The following is a 24,927-nucleotide window of genomic DNA, read 5'->3' as shown; positions in this document are numbered from 1 at the left end:
GAAAGTCAAGGTTTCGGATTCGAGTAATCATCCAGTACAGAGGTTTTAATCTGTCAGAAAGCGTCAACCCGCAGATTGCTTTCAGCAGGCCAGAGTTCTACTACCTTCGGTTATATAGGAGGAACGCTGCTTATATTTTAGGATTTACGAACCGCTCATTAGATGGCGCTGTTAACATGTGACGTTACTGTGGTTTTAAAATTTTTCATTTGTTATTGTTAGAACAATGTCTGTTCATCAACTAGTCCCGTAGTTTATTAAATAAACAGTGTCGCGGAAATCGGAATTTTCTTGTGAATATTTCGTTGCATGAATTCTTACCGTTTTCGTAATCGTCTAACTCAACACAATGACACAAATCAGTTCGTTTCACTTTTGGTGTTCGTTCTCCCTCACGGAAGACAGTCTACAAATTATTTCCAGAATTACTTCCTGGCCGTTCTTCCGTCACTGATACATAATATGTAGTTCAGTAAATTCGGTTGTCGTTCCAAAAAGTATCGATACTGTATGTCGCATGGTGAAGACCTTCGGAAAGTAACTTACCTGGAAATAAAAAACATCCCTAGCCATACTGAGTACTGCAGTAGGTTCGGTTTTTCATGGATATTTATACACGAAAAGGCTCTGTTTCCGGTGGATTCCGGGCAATTTTACCTAAGCTCCAAAACTCAGTTGGTGTAAGGATACGCTCAGAAAACTGGAACCAAGAAACACAAAAGCCATACACGACGTCGTAAAAACAGAAGAAACTTCGATATTTCTGTACTAGTCGGAAAATAACTAGACGTCAGCTTTTTAGGTGTTCCAAGACACACCGAAATTAACAAAAGACGCCATCTGTCAGACATATGGCATTCGCACCAAGATTCAGATTGCACTTCATTTTATATTTCTGCATTTTCTTTAATTTCTTCGGCCAGGCACAATGCAATATCCTATGGATGTTGTCAAATAAACACACAGTTTGATATTAGAACATATATACAAGTAGGCCCAGGAGAAATGGTCAATACTCAGGCATACGAGAGGAACGGTCATTCGAAGCAAAATAGTCTAACAAACATAGGCTCTATAATGCATGCCTTAAGACCTATGAACACTTGTTCACCTTCACTGCTGTGAAATACATCAATTGTACTGAAGAAGTGCTCATAGATTTTAAGGGATGCTGTTTAGAGCCCACGTTTACTGGACTTTTCTTTCTTGTTTTGGCCCATACTACTACCCCGCAAAATATGGAAAGCAAAGAGCTTGCAGTAGAGCAGGTTTGTTCCGCAGTATCAAAGATGGTGAAGTGCTATATCTCTTAATAAACACGTCATATAGCCTATGCTTGCTGGACTTTTTTGTTTCGAAGAATCGTTTCTGTCACGTTCCAGACTTCACGAGTCCTCCTGGGACGCTCTGCACACAGGCTGTTTAAAATTTTTTGGTACTAACTTTTAGGGATGATAGATCATGTAATGGGGAACAACTGTTGTTAGAGACAAAATGTCCCCTGATATTAGCGACAACGCTATGTGTATTATTATTGAATTCAGTGTCCTGAGGACGACGATTTCAACGAACTAGAAGTATCTGCATACTACTTACCCCTGTAAATTGATAGTAATATTTAGTAAGAATGGGCGTCTCTAAATGAAGAAAGAGACCAATCAGGAACTCCAATTTTGTTCGGTTTTCCGCCTTTCCCGCACAGGAGATGACTGGATGGTAGGCAACACACACTGCATATGAATGCCACAGACTGCCTATGCCCTGACGCCTCAGGGGCACAACCAGCCAGAAACGCCACCTAACGTCACTGGAAAGTGTCAGCAAACATTTTCTTTCTAACAAGAGCTGTTCCCCGTGAAGTGAACTATTAACTCCAGACATTTGTCTCGAAGACTTTGGAACAATCTGTATATTGTTTACAATAAACTTAAACATTTCAAGGGGCAATGAGGAGAAACGATACGAGTTTTTTCATGACAGTTCAACAATTCCAAAAGAACATATAATAAATGAGAGAGAGAAAAATAGGAGTAGAAATTTTATTGGATGATAATACACCATAAACATATGATGCAAGTGATGTCTCTACGGTTTCCTCTCATAGCATTCAGCAATTTTTGTTGAAAGTAATCATTCACATCATAGAAAACAGTTCAGCACGTGCATATGAATGCCACAGACTGCCTATGCCCTGACGCCTCAGGGGAACAACCAGTCAGAAACGCCACCTAACGTCACTGCTCGGCTACAGCTGTTATGATTGCCTGCCTATGGTGGGTGCTCAAGATACCTCTCGTTGAGAATTAAAATGATTCCGTGCATCTTTTTTCGTTTCATACCAATAATTCTTCCAATTGAAAGTCCTGTGTTTTATATCTGCGACATACTGGAAGTCAAGTTGCGGCGGCGAGGTTCCTTCCGTCCCTTTTACGACGAACCTGCACCTAACTGTGAACATTGTCTCAGCATATCATCAGTAGGGAAGCCGAGCGAAACCTACTGTACTTCGACGTGAACCAGGCTGCAATTAAAGTCACTAATCTACGTTTCGGGAGAAAATTTTCACACGAAATGGAAGGTTGGAAATTTTTTCCTTAATATATTGATCTGATCATTATTTAATCTGCAGTGAAATTGGAATTGTGAGGCGGAAAGTGCAGGAGGTCAGGATAAGAGTGGAGAAACTTCAGGATAAGGGAATCAGGCACAAGTACATAACAGCGATCTCAGAAAGGTACCAGTTAGTTGAATGTAGTCAATTACAGTCATTGGAAAAGGAATGGACAAGGTACAGGGACACAGTACTAGAAGTGGCTAAAGAATGTCTTGGAACAGTAGTGTGTAAAAGTAGGATGAAGCAAACAGCTTGGTGGAATGACACAGTCAAGGCAGCCTGTAAAAGGAAAAAGAAGGCGTATCAAAAATGACTACATACTAGGACTCAGGTAGACAGAGAAAGTTATGTTGAAGAAAGAAACAAAGCCAAACAGATAATTGCTGCATCCAAGAAGAAATCTTGGGAAGACTTTGGAAACAGGTTGGAGACTATGGGTCAAGCTGCAGGAAAACCATTCTGGAGTGTAATTAGCAGTCTTCGAAAGGGATTCAAGAAGGAAATGACAAGTATTTTGTACAGGTTAGGAAAACTGCTGGTGAATCCTGTGGATGCCTTGGGCAGATGGAGGGAATATTTTGAAGAGTTGCTCAATGTAGGTGAAAATATACGATCAGTAATGTTTCAGATTTCGAGGTAGAATGGGATAGGAATGATGATGGAAATAGGATCACATTTGAGGAAGTGGAGAAAATGGTCAATCGATTGCAGTGCCATAAAGCAGCTGGGGTGGATGAAATTAAGTCGGAACTCATCAAATACAGTGGAATGTCAGGTCTTAAATGGTTACACAGGATAATTCAAATGGCCTGGGAGTCGGGACAGGTTCCATCAGACTGGACAAAAGCAGTAATCACACCAATCTTTAAACATGGAAACAGAAAAGATTCTAACAACTACAGAGGTATCTCTTTAATCAGCATTGTGGGTAAAATCTTCTCAGGTATTGTTGAAAGGAAAGTGAGAGCATTAGTTGAGGACCAATTGGATGAAAATCAGTGTGGGTTTAGGCCTCGTAGAGGCTGTCAGGACCAGATCTTTAGCTTACGGCAAATAATGGAGAAGTGTTATGAGTGGAACAGGGAATTGTATCTATGCTTTATAGATCTAGAAAAGGCATATGACCTGGTTCCTAGGTGGAAGTTATTGTCTGTTCTACGAGATTATGGAATAGGAGGCAAACGTTTGCAAGCAATTAAAGGTCTTTACATGGATAGTCAGGCAGCAGTTAGAGTTGACGGTAAATTGAGTTCATGGTTCAGAGTAGTTTCAGGGGTAAGACAAGGCTGCAACCTGTCTCCACTGTTGTTCATATTATTTATGGATCATATGTTGAAAACAATAGACTGGCCGGGTGAGATTAAGATATGTGAACACAAAATAAGCAGTCTCGCATATGCGGATGACTTAGTTGTGATGGCAGATTCGATTGAGAGTTTGCAAAGTAATATTTCAGAGCTAGATCAGAAATGTAAGGACTATGGTATGAAGATTAGCATCTCCAAAACGAAAGTAATGTCAGTGGGAAAGAAATATAAACGGATTGAGTGCCAAATAGGAGGAACAAAGTTAGAACTGGTGGACGGTTTCAAGTACTTAGGATGCATATTCTCACAGGATGGCAACATAGTGAAAGAACTGAAAGCGAGGGTAGCAAAGCTAATGCAGTGAGCGCTCAGCTACGATCTACTCTCTTCTGCAAGAAGGAAGTCAGTACCAAGTCTAAGTTATCTGTGCACCGTTCAATCTTTCGACCAACTTTGTTGTATGGGAGTGAAAGCTGGGTGGATTCAGGTTACCTTATCAACAAGGTTGAGGTTACGGATATGAAAGTAGCTAGGATGATTGCAGGTACTAGTAGATGGGAACAATAACAGAAGGGTGTCCACACTGAGGAAATCAAAGAAAAACTGGGAATGAACTCTATAGGTGTAGCAGTCTGGGCGAACAGGCTTAGCTGGTGGGGTCATGTTACACGCATGGGAGAAGCAAGGTTACCCAAGAGACTCATGGGTTCAGCAGTAGAGGGTAGGAGGATTCGGGGCAGACCAAGGAGAAGGTACCTGGATTCGGTTAAGAATGATTTTGAAGTAATAAGTTTAACATCAGAAGAGCACTGAATAGGGGATCATGGAGGGGGGCTATGCTCCAGACTGAAAGCTGAAACGCATAATCAGTCTTAAATGATGATGATGATGATGATTAATATATTCTGAAACTTAGGTGAACAAGTATCACTGCCAGGCCCGTGCTAGTCTTAACACAGTCACTCACAATCCCTTTCACTCACGTTAGCAAGTTTGTGGTGTTGCATTTCCCGAAAACGTAATAGCTACAAAAATACGTAATGTTTTTGGTTGAGAATGCTCGCCAAATATTAAGTCTGCCGGTACCTAATGCAGTCACAGTTTTTAGCCACCGAACTGCTCAATACGCCACGCGGAATATATGTCTTTTCTCGTCACAAAATTCACTTAAAAATTCCGAAATTTCTACACACCCATCGGAATAATTATACCGTCACTTCACAACACTTTTGATGTATGAAACACTGCTAGATACGGCAACTTATCATTTCCCTCGAAACTACTACTATACAAGTCCGAACTGTTTCATGGCTAGGCTCCGACTCCTCTCTAGAATACTCTAAGTCTTCTTTACCAGCAGAGAAAGGCGCGCGAAGAATATTGCTTTGCCATTGGTCAGTTTACCCAACAGCCAATAGCAAAACAACATTCTCCCGCGTCAGTCCGCGCCTTTCATTAATAACCAATCGCAAAATGGTAAACCTAACGACTGCAATTTTTAGCGACGTAATTATGTAATATGCTGAAGTTTTGTTTATGCATAAAGTTATTTACTATTGTTATTTATGCCTGAATTAACTTTCCCTTTACCATAAACCTGCTTTACAAATCTATTCTACAAAAATCCCCTTTGTCCACATCCATACTTCTTCGAATTGTTCCCACACTAAATCCCACTACATAACTCGTTAAACAATTATCGTCATATTAACCTTAAACGACATTCACGCATCATTCATACTGCTAAAACAAATTTATAACATTTTACATACACAAAAAGACATAATAACATTTTATGAATGTACTAGAACAGTTTATGAAAAACGTTCTATTACTTTAGTGCACTCTAGTGGGCACAATCGAAACTAAATCAGTCCCCTATCCAATATTGTCCTCTATCGGCTGATACATTAACTACGTGCGCGTCCAGTCTCACGTCACCATCTGTCACTATCTAGGTCTAAGACACATCTCCCACTTAACCGCCTCCAAGGCAGGATCGGTATAAGGCGCTACGCCTCAAAGTGTGTCAGAAAAACCTCTATTTCTGATAAATTTTGACGGCACATTAGAAAACCTGACTGAAGTCCTAAAACTCTATAAATTTGTGTAGAACATGCCATAGAGAAGATGTTATCACGCTTTCAATATTTTTTTACGGTTGGTTGTGGGTTTGTGCAATCAGAGTGAGGGACTCGCACTAATGCGCAACATCAAGAATCGGAAACGGTACAAGAAAGAAGCTTTGTATGTACTTATGACAAAACGTTAATAAAAGTCAGTTTGTAATGAAAGTCAAATGAGCATGTTACAGCTAAGGCTTGAACAAAACTGAAAGGGAACGCCTGTCTAGAGTCAGAAACCTCCTTTGGTTTACAGCTCTTGCAGTGCACGCAACCAACAAGAAACGTTTCACTCGAGTGGCTCTTCGGCACGCAGCCAGGAAACCGCGTATGACTGGGACAAGAAGGGAACGGGGAGTCATGGATGAAATACGAGATTGCGCACACATTTCTTTTTCTGTGCCGCCAAGATGAAAATTTATGTTAGAGAAAAGAGTAAGACGGCTTGAATAAATTATACTGTAGGCCTCTGGACAAGAATTGCACCGGATGAAACAGCTTTTGAGCAAGGTAATGTGTCTTCCACTAGAGAGAGAAATGGCATTCAGCGGTGAATCTGCGGCTTTACACGATACAGAACAGAAGGAACTGTAATTAACAAATGCGCTGAAATGCCACAAAGCTGGCTCGCGGAAGATTAGTCATGGAGTGAAATTTATTCAAATTGGCCTCCAAACTGCCGTGGCTGCTTCGATATTAATTTCGCATGGTGGATATGTTGATACAACTGGACCATTATAACAGGTAATATGCCATGACTCCTACGTGTGCCAATGTAGGTCCAAAAGCCCGTTTCAGTTCTCCTCAGTTAGTATCATGGAGCAATGTAGTAACCAATAATTGTCGACTAATAGTAACAGTCGCTGTCTGAACACTTTCTTTCAGTGCATACGACTACTCATAAATCAATTAATGAGTACGGTATTGCAGTTTTAAAGAGAAATATGAACAAGACAAAACAGGAGAGACTAAAGTGTTTAGAGAACAGGAGCTTTTAGTGACTGGTATAAAATTTGCGAATGGAGTTTCCAAAAGTTTCAATTTTGGGTCCACTTCTATTCCTTGTACTGCTGAGTTGTCTTCCAGTTACATTACATCAAGCAAGTTAGTGATTTTCACATATGAGGCTAGTGCTATAATTACTCTTACGAGAAGCAATAGAAGAAAAGTGTACAATGTTTTCCAAAGCTTTACTTATTTCGCCTCTGTAAATGGACTGTTACATAGTGACGAAAAGAAAGTTTACCAAGTTCTGTACAACAAATAAAGTAACAATTGGTAAAAATATATCACATGAGTGGCCGTCAGTGGATGAGAGAAAACGTTTCAGAATTTTTTATTGCTCGTAGTGTCGGAAATTTAAGCTCGAGAAAACACATTATTGCGGTTAATGAGAAATGTGGTGCGGTTGGTGAAAAACTTGGTAGCTGTGATGAGATGCACTTCCTCTGACTTGTGTTCGCATAGTTTAACGCTTAAGGCGCTACTTTTGGGGTTCAAGTAGCATAAACGTTTCAGAATTTAACAACGTAATTGAATCAGGTGTTGTATAAAAGCTTGTTTCAGCTTATGGTTCAGATGGCTCTGAGCACTATGGGACTCAACATCTTAGGTCATAAGTCCCCTAGAACTTAGAACTACTTAAACCTAACTAACCTAAGGACATCACACACACCCATGTCCGAGGCAGGATTCGAACCTGCGACCGTAGCAGTCCCGCGGTTCCGGACTGCAGCGCCAGAACCGCACGGCCACCGCGGCCGGCTTTTCAGCTTATGTTAAAGTTATATTAGGGCGACAAGAATTTTATATCCTGCTAGAGAACGATGGAATAAAACTCACATGCCGACACGAAGGAATCGACGGCAACGCAGAAAATTGTAGAACAGACTGCTTTTCAATTGCTACTACTTCTTCAGGGCAATCGTTAACGACCGGCTCCACTCCATTTCAGAAATTGAGTACGTCTGAACTACATGAAACCTGCGATGCCTCAACATTCCTTATTGATATCTTGACATCTGTGAAGGCGATGCCCAATACAAAGAGGTACTCGCGCCATATGGAGCGACAGTTTCATTGGAGAAGAATTCAAAATCCAATAACAGCTAAGAAGAGACGTGCTTCCACCTTGGTCTTGCTTCAAAAAAATGATATTTTGTGCCATTACCGCCCCGACCCAAAAGTGAAAAGGCATCTATGATACGATTCACTGATGAAATTCCTTGAGGATAGCAAAGTGAGGAACAATTACAGGAATTTTGTATGGAATGAAGAGTGTATTATGCACAACATATGGATTGAGAGTAAATAAAAGGTACACGAAAATATTAAGTAGGAGCAGAGAAAAGGTCACTGATAGTCTTGGCAGGAAAATTGTGGACAATCTAGCAGACACAGTGAAGGAATTTCACTACGCTGGGAGGAAAAAAAAAAATAAAATAAAATCAATTGATGATGAAGGTAGGAGGATCTCTAAACCAAACTAGCACAGATGGGGAGACATTTACTCACCCAAGGAAGTCTTTTACATACCGCCGTAATATAGGGAAGACTGGAGCACAGCATTGTATAAAAGTGAATCGTGGCCTGTGGATAATTAGGGATAGAAGAGAGTCTAAATTTTTGGGAAGTAGTGTTGCAGCAGACTGCTGAGAATTCAGCGGACTGATAAGACAGAAATGAGCAGGTTCTCTTCAGCATCGTCACGGAAAAGGATATATTAACCATATGGTTAACAGTAAGCATACGCTAATGGTTCTCCTGAATAAAATATTTACAAATGAAGTGCGGTCTGTTCTTACGTTTCTACATTGGTCGCGATTCCTTGATGTCGGTACGTGATGGTCTGATCATTCTGAGGAAATGTTAGATGACGATCTATCGTCCTTGCAGCTTAATCTATACATCGTAGAAGCAATGACGGAAAGAAAAGAAAGGCTCAAGAGGGGGATAGCCTCGTCACTCCATAGCGTCAGATGATTCTGAAATCCACATTCACGAAAACTAAACAAAAAAATTGTTCTGAGCACTATGGGACTTAATATCTGAGGTCATCAGTCCCCTAGAACTTAGAACTACTTACACCTAACTAACCTACGGACATCACACACATCCATGCCCGAGGCAGAATTCGAACCTATGACCGTAACGGTCGCGCGGTTCCAGACTGTAGCGCCTAGAGCCGCTCAGCCACTTCGCCCGGCGAAAACTAGCCAGGCCAGGCCTGGAAAAGCAATGGTTTCTTACAAGGGTGTGCTCTGGAGAGACAGTAGGGGACGAGAAGTGTATTTCTCAGTCATTTCATTTGTTAGGTCAAGCATACATTGTGTGATCACCACGCAATATATGTCGCTCAGTTTATACCATACTGCACGGTATTACACTCTGCGTATACCGCTTTATTTAGCTGCAGTGACTGGCTCTCAATAAACCAGTTTTATATTTCAGATTTGGCAAGTCTTACCAATGGATGAATTAGCCAAAATCATGCTCTAACACAGCTCATGCGGCATTTAACACTCCGTATCGAAGTGTGCTCATCGAAGTGGCAACAGGAAATGAATAACTTTTACGTACTCGGGCGAGCCACACCTGCCTCGCTTGAAGTTATTCTGGGGTAAGATGATTCTCAGGAGCCAGCGTGTGTTTCACTGTCACCTTCGAATACCAGGACGAGGCCGTTCTCACCTCGGCGTGAGTTATTCACGATTTACCTTCACTGCGACAGCCACAGGAGTCCCGTTGTCATCTGAGTGAGCACCGTCATTTCGAAAAGCGGGAGGACGAGCGCGTTTCTGGCACGGATTGTCACAACGTTGCTCTCCCGTTGTGACGGAACAATTCCAAACGGAACGAGGAGAAAGTGTCGGGCTGGGAGTGTGATAGCCAGCCAGCGCTTTAAACGCGGACTTGAAGTAAATGAATTGCCGTGATTTACGGCGCGGTTTAATTGGTCGGGCTGGGACGAGTATTATTCGTAAATCAGGCGCCACGTCCCCCCCCCTCCCCTAACGCTCTGGCCACGGGTCTGACGGCGCAGGAATGCAGCAACAAGTGGCGCTAGCGGGGAAAGCGGCCGAGTGAGACGTCCCGCGCGCTAACAAGGCCGTGTGCGGGCGCTCGCAAAGCGCGCCGGCGCATGCGCACTCGGGTCGCGGCTCGCCATGCGTCTCCAATTACGACGCCATTGTACTGAGCCGGCGGGCGATAAATCAAACTATGCTTTGCACTTACAAATGGTGCTGCCGCTCTGGCGCATGCGCGAACGGCGAGAACTGGAAGGCTTTGTTAACATCTGTTTTAAGGCCCGCCAAACCAAACGACAAGGCGGCTAGAATTTCTGTACCGACAATTGCGCCCCTCAGGATTTTTTTTTTTCCCGAAACGCATGCTACAGAGCTAGGGTTTCCACTACAGGGTGGTCATAAAGTCTAGATCCATTTCTAAACATAATGGATGCATTCACATAATACGCAAGTACGTTTGTTATCAGATGCTCCAGAATAGTAATGTATATGTTTCCTAGTTCCTTCTGCAAAATAGAAGGGTCGATAAACTGTAGTCATTTTGAATCCATGCCTCACTTTCGCTTTTTGTGTATCTCTCTGCCATTGGGTGGTACCGTAAGGTAAATGGTTCAAATGGCTCTGAGTACTATGGGACGTAACATCTGAGGTCATCAGTCCCTTAGAACTTACAAGGGAACCTCCCCATCGCACCCCCCTCAGATTTAGTTATAAGTTGGCACAGTGGATAGGCCTTGAAAAACTGAAAACAGATCAATTGAGAAAACAGGAAGAAGTTGTGTGGAACTGTGAAAAAATAAGCAAAATATACAAACTGAGTAGTTAATGGGAAGATAGGTAACATCAAGGACAGTAGGACCGCAGGAGCGCCGTGGTCTCGTGGTAACGTGAGCAGTTGCAGAACGAAAGGTCCTTGGTTCAAATCTTCCATCGAGTGAAAAGTTTAATTTTTTATTTTCAGTTTATGTGACAAACTCTTATGTTTTCATCACTTTTTTGGGAGTGATTATCACATCCACAAGGAAACCTAAATCGGGCAAGGTAGAAGAATGTTTCTACCCATTCGCCAAGTGTACAAGTTAGGTGGGTCGACAACATATTCCTGTCATGTGACGGACATGCCGTCACCAGTGTCGTATAGAATATATCAGATGTATTTTCGTGTCGAGGAATCGGTTGACCTATGACCATGCGATCAAATGTTTTCGGTTCCCATTGGAGAGGCACGTCCTTTCGTCTACTAATCGCACGGTTTTGCGATGCGGTCGCAAAACAGAGACACTAAACTTATTACAGTGAACAGAGACGTCAATGAACGAACGGAAAGATAATAACTATGCAAAAATAAAGAAAGTAAAATTTTCATTCGAGGGAAGACCTCTCGTTCAGCAGCCGCTCACGCTACCACGGGACCACAGCGCTCCTGAGCTCACATTGTCCATGATGTTGCCTATGTGGCCCATGGACTACTCAGTTTGTAAATTTTGCTTATTTTTTCACAGTTCCACACAACTTCTTCCTGTTTTCTCAACGGATCTGTGTTCAATTTATCAAGGCCTATCCACTGTGCCAACTTATAACTAAATCTGAGGGGGGTGCGATTGGGAGGTTCCCTTGTTAGAACTACTTAAACCTAACTAACCTAAGGACATCACACACATTCATGCCCGAGGCAGGATTCGAACCTGCGACCGTAGGGGTCGCGTGGTTCGAAACTGAAGCGCCTAGAACCGCTCGCCCACATCGACCGGCTACCGTAAGGTGGCTCGTTGCTAGAACTGCACTCTACCAAAGCTACGATTCGGTGGTTTTGGTACAGTTCATAAACTACATAGTAAATGGGAGGATTACCGGTAGTATTTGTAGGACTGGTAGGGAAGGTAACATAAGGGAATGTATGAGAGACAAACTGGGAGGCGACAACATTACTTTGTTTTGCACATAGCTAGAACCGTACATCGTTCACTTTTGTGTACACTTTTGTGTATTTTATATCCCTACAAAATATAAATTTCCTTTTATAATAATAAAAATCTGTTGATCACTTACGTTCTGTGCTTTTGTCTAACGACAGCAATTACTTCTGATGCAAGTACAGCTTACATGGACAACCATAAACAACTGTATGGAATTATAGTTATTTTGTACTCAATAGCATGTTGATCATCATGATCAAAGGGAAAAGTTTCCTGTTACTATTGATAAGCGTGGAAATTGCTTAAGAATAACGGGAACATGTTATATATAAGCTCGACGAAGTATTGAAGCCATGCTAGATATGTTTTTGTTTTCTAGTTCTTTTTTATATTACCGTGTTTTGATCAAATTGCGTTTTTAGCGCAATCTTTTTTTTTTCTTTTTTTCACTACAATATCCGTCTGTTTCACGTTACAAATTAACAATTTGCGAATAAACCCAGAACCAGTGGTAAAGATTGACAATTTCAGTTTCGTTATACAATTTATTTTTAAGTAACGGACATGAGGATAACTATGTAGGACAAAAATGTTTTTTAGATCACGTGTCCCTTTATATACACTCACTCAGTTTCTAGATGGTTAATCGCTTCTGTTTTCTAGGGGAATCTAATAAGACACCGATGACACACAAAAAAAAATCCATCGAATTGAGGTACTGTCTGATAGTTATGTAATACACCTAACGTACAGGTAATACGGTTACGACCTTAAATGAGCAAGGCTACTAGGAGAAGGATAACAGTCTATGCTTGTGATAGTCTGTTGGAGCCTACAATAGTTTTACAACTCGATTTGTTACTCTATATGCAGCACTTGTACTTGTTATTTTTTCTTCACATGGGGAATATGGGCTCTCTAATAATCAAGATGTGATCTACGCGATGCTGATTGTGTGTTGCTGCTATCAAACCGTAGCACGCAGCATTTGTGAGCTCTGTAATCTTCATGGTCTAATTAGTCAAGAACCTGAATGTTGCGCCCTTTTTTCTTTAGCACAAAGTGTAAAACTTTCAGAATCGTTGTTTTTGGGACGTCTGATTCGTTGCTTAAACGACGAGTTGATGCATTCACACTTCTTTCGGTTGCTTCTATGATTCACTGAACAGTCTCCTGTGGCATAGGAGGTCTCAAAGGGTCAGTTTCATCTGCAACGTTTGCAGCTCTTTGGAAATTGTTGACAAGTAACCGATTCGAAACTTCCTGGCAGATTAAAACTGTGTACCCGACCGAGACTCGAACTCGGGACCTTTGCCTTTCGCGGGCAAGTGCTCTACCACTGAGCTACCGAAGCACGACTCACGCCCGGTACTCACAGCTTTACTTCTGCCAGTATCTCGCCTCCTACCTTGCAAACTTTACAGAAGCTCTCCTGCGAACCTTGCAGAACTAGCACTCCTGAAAGAAAGGATATAGCGGAGACATGGCTTAGCCACAGCCTGGGGGATGTTTCCAGAATGAGATTTTCACTCTGCAGCGGAGTGTGCGCTGATATGAAACTTCCTGGCAGATTAAAACTGTGTACCCGACCGAGACTCGAACTGGGGACCGATTGTTTGCTCTTTTTGGTGATGGTTTTGTGAAATTTCCTATAGAACTCTTGTTACACCTTCAGATAAGGTACCGCAGTCTAGTAACAGTCACAGGTTCCTCTATGGTAAGCATGCTTCTTGAGTATCTTCAAAAAAGGAAAAGAATACACTAGAGCAACATTACCACAGAAATGTAATGTATTATAATTACGTATTATGTGGTTTTACAAGGAACCGTCCATGAACTAAAGGTTCCTCTGTAAGTCCCATCAAGCCCAATGGCAAATGCTAAACGAGCCAACCGATATGCTCGATTTTCTCGATTTGCCTAAGCAGTAGGAAATATGTAATATTCATAATTTGACTCTGTGTTGTAGGATAGTGACACTTAGACTGTCCTTCTATTGTATATGCAAATGGCCCCTAGCCCAGGGGCCATCTAAAACACTTTTCCCTACCTTCCTGTCCCCAATAGAGCTGGAGATATTAGCACCGGTAACGTCCCGTTTTTTTGCTCTGCGTTTTGGAACCTATTGGCTAGCTCACGCTATGGCATGCATATCGATATGCCTGAATCCATCTTACACGACAAAAATGACAATATTAACAATTGCATAATCTTTGTTTTCAGCAACTGCCTGCGTCATTAGAGTTGCAACACACACACACACACACACACACACACACACACACACATCTTAATATTCACCATAAATATTTAGTTATGTCATTATGACAACCACGAAATGGGTTGACGTTATTTAAAAGTATACCATCACGCCAACATCTTGTACCACCTCTCAGCTTGAAGCTATATGTACATTAACCGATAGCACAAATCGTACATGTGTGTGCATATTTTAAAGCATTAACCAATGTATTATCGTACTCTTTAGTCAGTTATTACATGTAACATATAATTTTAAGAACTCTCTGCTTTGGAAAGTTTGCTCTCATACAATCACTCCTTCTACTCTTCTTCCCAGTTCTCTTTCCCTTCCTCTCCCTCTACCTCCGGCCTTCCATTCCTATCTGTGAATCGCAACAAAAAATATTAATTATGTATAATTTTACCACTCTATCCAACATAATTATTGTACTTGTAGGAGACGAGATACTGGCAGAAGTAAAGCTGTGAGGACCGCGCGTGAGTTGTGCTTCGGTAGCTCAGTTGGTAGAGTACTTGCTCGCGAAAGGCAAAGGTCCCGAGTTCGAGTCTCGGTCGGGCACACAGTTTTAATCTGCCAGGAAGTTTCATATCAGCGCACACTCCGCTGCAGAGTGAAAATCTCATTCTAATTATTGTACTTATAGTTTGCAAATGTCACTTGATTATATAAACGAGTATGAAGTTGAGCTGTATAAACTTGACAAAATCGGATTTATGTACCAATTGAAATTATTATTCAAATGCACGTATTCAACACCTCAATACAAAGACCTCCAAAATCCTTTAAAACGTATTATGAAATAATGTTGTTACGATGGACATTCTCTGTACTTTGTCATAACGTTTCTCTTTTGCTATGTGATCCTTGCACCTAGTAGTTTCCACACGCTATCTGTGTTTACAAAATACAGCACTATACATGTGATGTGCTACGACAGTGGTAGGAAACTGACCAGTGGAGGTATTCTGTTTTATTTATTTTATTTTTATCATTAAATATGTGTTAAGCTTAGGGTAAAAAAAGGCCAAACCATGTTCTGAAGTAGTGTTTTGTTCTCTACTAGACAGTCCCATAAGTTCCTCCAAAAATCGTAATACAACACACACATATATCATACTAACAAAGGGAAATCCACCTGATGATGGAGGTTTGCCGGCCGCTGTGGCCGAGCGGTTCTAGGCGCTTCAGTCCGGAACCGTGCAACCGCTACGGTCGCAGGTTCTAATCCTTCCTCGAGCATGCATGTGTGTGATGTCCTTAGGTTAGTTAGGTTTAAGTAGTTCTAAGTTCTAGGGGACTGATGGCCTCAGATGTTACGTCCCATAGTGCATAGAGCCATTTGAACCATTTTTGATGGAGGTTCTAACAACCCTACCACAACAAAGGTCAAAATTTAATTATGATTGTAGCGTTGCTCACGCTGCTAAATATTGCATTTTCGGGCAAAAAAAGTTATATTATGTGACAGCTGTCATTAGAGCACAGTTAATAAAGTCGTTTCTTTTCGTGTTTCTCACGCTGGTCTCGTTTTGAACTCAGGGCTCAATCGTCGAAAATCTACGTGCTGATGATTCCAAGCTGGGATGCAAAGAGGCCTAGGTGTTATTCTGCGATATTCAAAAGTTTTATAGATGTGTTTCATAAACCATTCTTGAAGATCAAACTTTTGCAAGTTAGCACAATGGCGATGTAAAGAAGTAATCAGCACTCCGAATTTAAGTTACACTCCTTTTTTATTACTTTTGTTGCAATATCACGTAACTCACAAAACATCACTTCACAATATAAAACATACCTGAAAATATCTTCCTCACTGTTAAAGTTCACATTACATAAACTGACTACAATTTGCGTCTTTTCAACATGACGACCGAGACTCGACTCTCTAATAAACGCTTACGCGCCCAAAAATCAGAAATAGAAGTATGTCAAAGGTCATAGTGACAAAAGAAAGAATTCACATAAGAATAATATCATTGCAATATAAACATATCGAGGTATCAAAGTACCTCGACATTAATGAAATCAAATCTGAATGTTGTCTCAGAGATATGTTAACTGCTTTGCAGAAACACTGTAGAATGTTAGAATCAAATTTTCACTCTACAGTGGAGTGTGCGCTGATATGAAACTTCCTGGCAGATTAAAACTTGGTGCCGGATCAAGACTCGAACTCGGGACCTTTGCCTTTCGCGAGCAAGTGCTGTACCAACTGAGCTACCCAAGCGCGACTCACGCCCCGTCCTCACAGCTTTAATTCCGCCAGTACCTCGTCTCCTACCTTCCAAACTTCACAGAAGCTCTCCTGCGAACCTTGCAGAACTAGTACTCCTGGAAGAAAGGATATTGCGGAGACATGGCTTAGCCACAGCCTGGGGGATGTTTCTAGAATGAAATTTTCACTCTGCAGCGGAGTGTGCGCTGATATGAAACTTCCTAGCAGATTAAAACTGTGTGTCGGACCGAGACTCGAACTCGGGACCCTTGCCTTTCGCGGGCAAGTGCTCTACCAACTGAGCTACCCAAGCACGACTCACGCCCCCTTTTAATCTGCCAGGAAGTTTCATATCAGCGCATACTCCGCTGCAGAGTGAAAATCTCATTCTGGAAACATCCCCCAGGCTGTGGCAAAGCCATGTCTCCGTAATATCCTTTCTTTCAGGAGTGATAGTTCTGCATGGTTCGCAGGAGAGCTTCTGTCAAGTTTGGAAGGTAGGAGGCGAGGTACTTAAGTAAAGCTGTGAGGACGGGGCCTGAGTCGTGCTTGGGTAGCTCAGTTGGAGCCGGCACGGTAGCTCAGCGTGTTCGGTCAGAGGGTTAGGTGCCCTCTGTAATAAAAAACTGAGTCAATCGATCAACAAAGAATATACGAGGGCTATTCCGAAAGTAAGGTCCGATCGGTCACGAAATGGAAACGACTATGAAAATCCGATAAAGCTTTGCACAGATGTGTTGGGTAGTGTCTCTAGTATAACCCCAGTTAGCATCACGTCGGTCTTCTCATTTCTGAGCTCGCAGTGAGTGCGTAAAGATGTCTAGAAAATAGTGTCTGCCGCCAAGTACGGGGGCCTGGTGAGAAATTTCCCCTGAAGCTATGCAGCTAACATTACATAACTGTCGTGCTGTTTCGTCTTCAAGACAATTCTCAGCCGCATTCTGCAGGGGCAATGAAGATGCTCCTGCATCGTTTTCAAATGGAAATGTGAGAGTACCCACAATACAGCCCGTAATTGTCTCCCTCTGAGTTTCACCTCTGGTCACATGAACCGCTGGTTATGAAGACAACATTTCGGCACAAGACAACGAGCCGTAGACCAGCGTAGAGAATTGGCGGAGAGCACTGGTGGCTGCCTTCTATAGCGAGGGTATGGGAAAGTTGGTACAACGCTACGATACACGTCTAAGTCGGGTCGGCGACTATGGAGATAAGTAGCTGCAAGGTGTATCTAACTGTTGCAAATAAAACATTTTTGATTTTTACCGTGGTTTCCATTTCGCGACCTATCGGACCTTACTTTCGGAATAGCCCTCGTAAATGGATGTCTTACGACGTCCGCCCCGAGCACATGCAACGAACAAAAGCGAACAAAATGAGAGTAAAAAAAAAAAAAAAAAAAGTTGGTAGAGCACTTGCCCGCGAAAGGCATAGGTCCCGAGTTCGAGTCTCGGTCCGGCACACAATTTTAATCTACCGGGAAGTTTCACAACAGTAAATTTGTTTCATTTGATGGCCTTTTTGGGTCGGTGTAAGAAATCTGTCCCCAAACTTTGTAAAAGTAGTTCTCAAACAACCTGTATAACGGTATAACACCCCCTATGTTTTTGTGGTGCTGGTGTTGAGTCGGTTGCGGGCGGCGCTGTTGCAGTGAGATCTGCGTGGACGCGGGCCAGGAGCTGTCGCTGCAGTACGGCTGCCAGTTCTACGAGGTGAGCGCCGCCGAGAACTTCGCGGGCGTCTCGCTGGCCTTCCAGTCGCTGCTGCGCGAGGCGCGCTCCGTGCAGCTGCTGCGCGCGCTGCCCATCCGCCGCAAGCTGGGCGTCAACTCGGTCAGCAAGGTGCTCGGCAACATCTTCGGCAAGAACAGCAACAAGGCCTCCGGCGACCGCAAGAAGAGGCCGTCGCTCTCCATATAGCTGGCCCGCCTGTGCCCCGGCAGTGGGGCCTGACGACGCCGTCGCCGTCGCGTCCGTTCCTACACACTGTGCGCCGAGGGACCGCCGGGGTGTCCCACCGCAGCACACGGTGCGGCTGGGTGCCGCATTCCTCGAGTACCTAGGCAGCTGTCCGTGGACAGAATCTCTCGCGTGAGAACGACTCGAGGTTTCGAGGCTTCCCACATGAACTGCATCTCACAAGAAGTGCTTTGCATAAGATGCGAAGACGTGTGATGCTTGTTAGAAGCTCCCCATTCGAGACTGCCCTGTTTTAGAGGGCATATTTATACACAGTATTGACTAGATTCGTTGACCTACGATTTGGGTACGTGGCCTTACCGACAGTAGGTTGTGCACTGGAATACCCCCCTCCAAACGTAGGGATCAAAGTCGCTCCTAAATGGACCCAACACACTTGCATTAATGTGCAGCGGAAATGATCCAACATTTGACATGTTGAAGTCTCTACCAGTCAAGTTCTTTAAGGTCGAGAGCGAAGGTATCGCTACAAATACAAGAGGCAGCTGACAAGCGTTTGCTTCCATCCCAGGAGACACTGAAGATTCTACGAGTGTCATGACAGTATGAACAAATTCAGTGTTGCTTTAAAGCGGGTGTGTCCAACCTATCAGCTTAACTGGACCACATTGCAAGAAGAGTATTTTTGGGCAGCACATAATATACTTAAAACTAACACGCTGGAAAGAGAGAGAGGGGGGGGGGGGGCAGGAGGGAGACAGTCGAAGATTTAGCAGGAATTTTAAATTGAAAATATTCATTTTACCATAACAATTGGAATTTTATGGACTTTGTTTTGTAGCCGATCGTGTGATACACGTTCGCTTTTTGGACCGCGATGTTGCTTGCTTAGCATCGTATACGGCTCGCGGGCCGCGGGTTGGACATCCTTGGTTTAAAGTTTGATGCCGGCCGCTGTAGCCGAGCAGTTCCAGGCGCTTCAGTCCGGAATCGCGCTGCTGCTACGGTTGCAGGTTCGAGTCCTGCCTCGGGCATGGATGTGTGTGATGTTCTTAGCTTAGTTAGGTTTAAGTAGTTCTAAGTCTAGGGGGACTATGACCTCAGATGTTAAGCCCCATAATGCTTAGAGCCATTTGACCATTTAAAGTTTGCTGACGGCTGTCAAACTGTGTCAGAGGAGAAAACTCATAATTTATCCGTGCCAAATTTTGTTGTTACTTGTTCCTACTCTGCGGATAATCGGTAGTCTGTTGTAATGGTACATATTACTTCTCAGTCCGAAGCACATCTTCTAGTCCAGAAAAAGAAGACTCTGTAAAGTACTTCGATAGCAAGGGAAGTCCGTCACCTCGAACGCTCAGAACCGCACGAAAATGTCCTTGGGATATAAATCGCTCACCCCAGAAAACATGGGTGTAAGCCATTCGCATGCAGAACTGCGCGTTTTACCATGACAGGCATTTGAATGGCCACCTGTTCAAAGTATAACAGTGTAAGTTTCGTAACGAGAAGAAATGAAACCTCGATATAATAGGACTAAAAAATGCCCACATTTCAATGTCGTCAGTTAGTGGTGTACATCCCTCTGATTAAAATAATTACACTGCCTGAATAACAATCTTTCTCGAATGGTCTCGTAGTGTTGCAGTTATTCGGTCTACAAACTGCAGTTGAGGAATTACAGCAAAGTGGAACAGAACAATATGTACAATCACTTCTGCACACCTAACGTCACACTAACATTAACCGACTTTTATCAAACATACAGTAATAAGCTTGGACTTGGGCGCAGGAAGTTTGTTGAACAGCATAGAGTGAAGTCTGATGGTGAAATTATGACCGTAAACAAACCTTCTTGTAGTTTCCGATAGTATAGTCACAAAATCAATAATACTTCTAGAGTATACATTGCCAAAGAAGTACACATCAGGAGATTGGCAATATTTTGTTTTCTTCGGTGTGGTTTTGGTCCTATTACATCGATAGTTTGTTCCTTCTCGTTAAAAAAGTTCCTCACCTAAACATCGAATAGGTGATCATTCAAATGCGTCTCGCTGTAAGATGCGCTGTTTTGCATTTGAGTGAAACATACCACTGTTTTTGGGGTGAGACATTTGTATTATAAGCTAATTTTAGTGCGGTTCTAAACGTTTCAGGTAACGCACTTGTCTTGTTAAATTAAGTATCCCGTGTTATTTAGTGACTGACCCTTATAAACAGCATAAATGTTTTGTGAGTTAATGAAGTGAGGTCTATTTATGACTTTAGTTCGTAATGGTCTGCAGCTGAGGTGTTTATATTCCGAAATGACAGTCGGCGATAAACGTGACCGAAATGTTGTTTCTTGTATTAGATCTAGACGCACTTGATGTGGATCTTGTTTTACGGTGCGGTGCAAACAAATACTCGGTGACATTTTAACTTGTTTTTGCGAACTCCATCTAAGCAAAACATCCCTGCACATTTCAATGCACCGCAATGGCAAACAAAATCCATCTCGTCTGCATCTCGTCTGCATCTCGTTTCGGAGTGTAGGCACGATGAGAGGACTTAACAGCTGCCTTTCCTTATTGGCATGGCTTAGTAAGATCCGATTCTTCTACTGGTGTTGGCACAACACATTGTACTCATATGTGGCTCCATAGCCCTTCTCAGACACATGTTAATTATTCAGTTTCTAATTATCTTTCTTGGGCTTGTCGAATGTGAGGAAGATACCACTTACGAGTCACTTAGTGTGTATTGCTGATCGTATGACATGTCCAGTATGTGACAGGCATTTTCGTGGACTTTGATGACTGCCTAATATTCACATACGTCAACTACATCCGAATAAATACGTGTAAATTAATTACAAGTTCCCAGAGACGTTTGAGACACAAGCGTTTAAAGTAATGATATTTGCTGATGTACATAAAAGGATGAAGACATAAATGTATATAAAGAACATTTTGCACCAAGTGAGTGAATTTGAGATTCATTGTGTAATTTAAGAAGTGAAACCACGTGCCTTACAGACATTATAGTATTATGACACATTCCTTCATCGCAATGATATTTTTATAAAATGATTTATTGTAAATAGTCATCAACTGTTCTATTACTTTAAGAAACGGTGTTACATGTCCTTGTATTATACCTACAGATGCTTTTTTAATGCAACAGTGCTAATTAGTATTTGTCATGGCCATTCACATCCGTGTACAATAAAAATTCCACATTTTATGAATGTATATAACAGAATCTAATTTTCGATTGCTGTGAATCTGTTACACAACATATTCCATACTTCACACATTCCTGTTGGACAGAGTAATAAATTTTATTTTCATGTTCCTCTTAGGATAAGAAGTGCCCTTGTACAGCGTACACTTAGCTGTCCATCAGGTTCCCTAAAGTCGCCAGTATCAGGTGACTGTAAACCTATCTGCAATGTACGCGGACAGCCATTTATAAAAGGCATACGTAGCAACGCCTTTGGTATCAAGCAAAATAAAATTTTTCAGATTGTTAATAGGAGAAGGAAGTTTCACTGCGGTTGCCAATACAGCTGTCGTAAAGAAGGTAAATGTAGGTGGTCTTTGGCATTTTTGGACTTTGGTTGGACGTACGCCATCGCTATTTGTAGATCATTCCAGACAGTTCTCAGCTTAGTTCTTTTGGCGTAGAGCGAGCAGTGTGTTTCGACCTGACCCAGCATCAGAAAGCGCCAATGACATGCTGTCCGCGCTACCTCGCAGATAAGTTGTCATACCTGTTGATCTCGCGGCGACACCCCATTCCTACAGTCGAAATTTATGTGATGTCTGTGAAATAGGCGACTCATGTTGCTTCCAAATACTTTGTACATTTCATTTGACTAAATATATCAATTACGCAAAAACTGTAAAATAACTTGTCGTTCTTTGAAGTTCAATACTTTTTTCCCTTTCTTATCATTAAGATGAAACAGTGTGTGCAAAGGCTGTTCGACCCGAGAGTAACAACTATGCTACAGTTTTTGAGGACTCAGGTAAGTACATACGTCATCACTCCTATAGGTCTCCCTCCTTGCGAATGCCTGAACACCACTGTGGTTCCGTCATGTGAAAACGCAAGATCTGAGAAATATTACTAAAGCTGTTCACATGATTAAGGAGCTGTTTTCAGTAGACTGTTAGTGTACAACAGGATTCCGATCTTGAATGGTGTTCTTACGCAATGAAAGGTTGATCAAAATCCATCAACTCAGTGATGGTGGCCGAATAGCTGATCAGAAGTCTTCAGTGACGCTGCAAATTTGTATACTTGAAGTTCCAATTTACGATCTATTTCAGACTGCAATGTGACTGCGCTTTAGTAAGTGAACTGTTAGTGCAAGTAGAATCAGCAAGTCATGATTTAATTAAACTATGCCTTTTCTAAACATAAATTAATTATACAAATAATCAATCTTGTAGGGCTATCCGACGTCAGTAATGAAAATAGACTCAAATCAGCAGCTCACGATTACATAAATAGTACAACTTAAAGAACAGCGGGTACAGTATCAATGAACGTGAAAATCACTCGTAAGGTCCTACTGAAATCACTGAAGTGTAATAGTCGACCACTGTGCAATGGGGATGTGATCCTCTCACTGTTATTGAAATTATGATTAACTAGTAAGTGCTGATAATACGTCTCAGAGTCTTTTGAGTGATGTTGTTGTTGTGGTCTTCAGCTCAGAGACTGGTTTGATGCAGCTCTCCATGCTACCCTATCCCGTGCAAGCTTCTTCATCTCCCAGTACCTGCTGCAACCTTCATCCTTCTGAATCAGTTTAGTGAATTCATCTCTTGATATCCCTCTACGATTTTTACCCTCCACGCTGCCCTCCAATACTAAATTGGTGATCCCTTGATGCCTCAGAATATGTCCTACCAAGCGACCCCTTCTTCTAGTCAAGTTGTGCCACAAATTTCTCTTCTCCCCAATTCTATTCAATACCTCCTCATTAGTTATGTGATCTACCCATCTAATCTTCTGCATTCTTCTGAAGCACCACATTTCGAAAGCTTCTATTCTCTTCATGTCTAAACTATTTATCGTCCACGTTTCACTTCCATACATTGCTGCACTCGATACAAATACTTTTAGAAACGACTTCCTGACACTTAAATCTATAAACGATGTTAACAAGTTTCTCTTCTTCAGAAACGCTTTCCTTGCAATTGCCACTCTACATTTTATTTCCCCTCTACTTCGACCATCATCAGTTATTGAAATTATCAGTAACTAGTAAGTGCTGATAATACGTCTGATAGTCTTTTGAGTGATGTTTTTGTTGTGGTCTTCAGCTCAGCAAAACACATTTACTACTTTAAGTCTCTCATTTCCTAATGTAATTACCTCAGCATCACCCGATTTAGTTCGACTACATTCCATTATCCTCGTTTTGCTTTTGTTGTTGTTCATCTTATATCCTTCTTTCAACACAATGTCCATTCCGTTCAGCTGCTCTTCCAGGTCCTTTGCTGTCTCTGACAGAATTACAATGTCATCGGCGAACCTCAAATTATTTATTTCTTCTCCATGGATTTTAATTCCTACTCCGAATTTTTCTTTTTTTTTTTTCCTTTACTGCTTGCTCAATATACAGATTGAATAACATCGGGGATAGGCTACAACCCTGTCTCATTCCCTTCCCAACCACTGCTTGCCTTTTATGCAGTAAAAATTGTAAATAGCCTATCACTCCCTGTATTTTACCCCTGCCACCTTCAGAATTTGAAAGAGTATTTCAGTCAAGACTGCCAAAAGCTTTCTCTAAGTCTACAAATGCTAGAAACTTTTGAATGATATGCAGTTCAAAATATTTGAATAGGTATGATTTAGCGAGTAAAGTTAGCCGCATAGATGTAATACTGTCTGTAATTTAGTTTGTGGAACATGAAAAATACATTTTACAGTGTCAGCCATAGTATCTCTTTGCTAAGTGCCTGCGGTTAAGACCTCTCTTCACAATCCAAATAATCGTCTGAAAGAACAGTGCATTTACTGTTGTGAACAGGGGAAAATATCTCAGAGCTAAAATACTTCGTGCACTTCGTCATGTGCAAATGAGAGTGAGACAAATATACGAACAAGAAATGGTGGTAGACAAAGCACACTCGAATACATATAACTATTCAATAAATGAGTCAGTAAGTTGAAAACGAATATAAGCATGTTTATTCAAAATGAAGTGCACATTATGTACACTCCTGGAAATTGAAATAAGAACACCGTGAATTCATTGTCCCAGGAAGGGGAAACTTTATTGACACATTCCTGGGGTCAGATACATCACATGATCACATTGACAGAACCACAGGCACATAGACACAGGCAACAGAGCATGCACAATGTCGGCACTAGTACAGTGTATATCCACCTTTCGCAGCAATGCAGGCTGCTATTCTCCCATGGAGACGATCGTAGAGATGCTGGATGTAGTCCTGTGGAACGGCTTGCCATGCCATTTCCACCTGGCGCCTCAGTTGGACCAGCGTTCGTGCTGGACGTGCAGACCGCGTGAGACG

At 42.1% G+C, this 24,927-nt stretch overlaps 1 protein-coding gene across 2 annotated transcripts in view; it reads left to right on the top strand.

Annotated features, from left to right (window-relative positions):
- The window catches only part of LOC126244856 (ras-related and estrogen-regulated growth inhibitor-like), a 619,627-nt gene extending 597,371 nt beyond the window's left edge, over window positions 1-22,256 (top strand). For both annotated transcript variants that reach the window (XM_049948271.1, XM_049948270.1), the window contains one exon: window positions 18,118-22,256. In XM_049948271.1, the coding sequence (XP_049804228.1) occupies window positions 18,118-18,385 (268 nt within the window). In that variant the 3' untranslated portion in view covers window positions 18,386-22,256. The remainder of the gene's footprint in view (window positions 1-18,117) is intronic.
- The last annotated feature ends 2,671 nt before the right edge of the window (window positions 22,257-24,927 follow it).

The sequence above is a fragment of the Schistocerca nitens genome, chromosome 1 (genome assembly GCF_023898315.1).
Source record: "Schistocerca nitens isolate TAMUIC-IGC-003100 chromosome 1, iqSchNite1.1, whole genome shotgun sequence".
NCBI classification, from domain to species: domain Eukaryota; kingdom Metazoa; phylum Arthropoda; class Insecta; order Orthoptera; family Acrididae; genus Schistocerca; species Schistocerca nitens.
The sequence above is the reverse complement of the archived record's forward strand: the minus strand, read 5'-3'. Positions and strand labels throughout refer to the sequence as shown.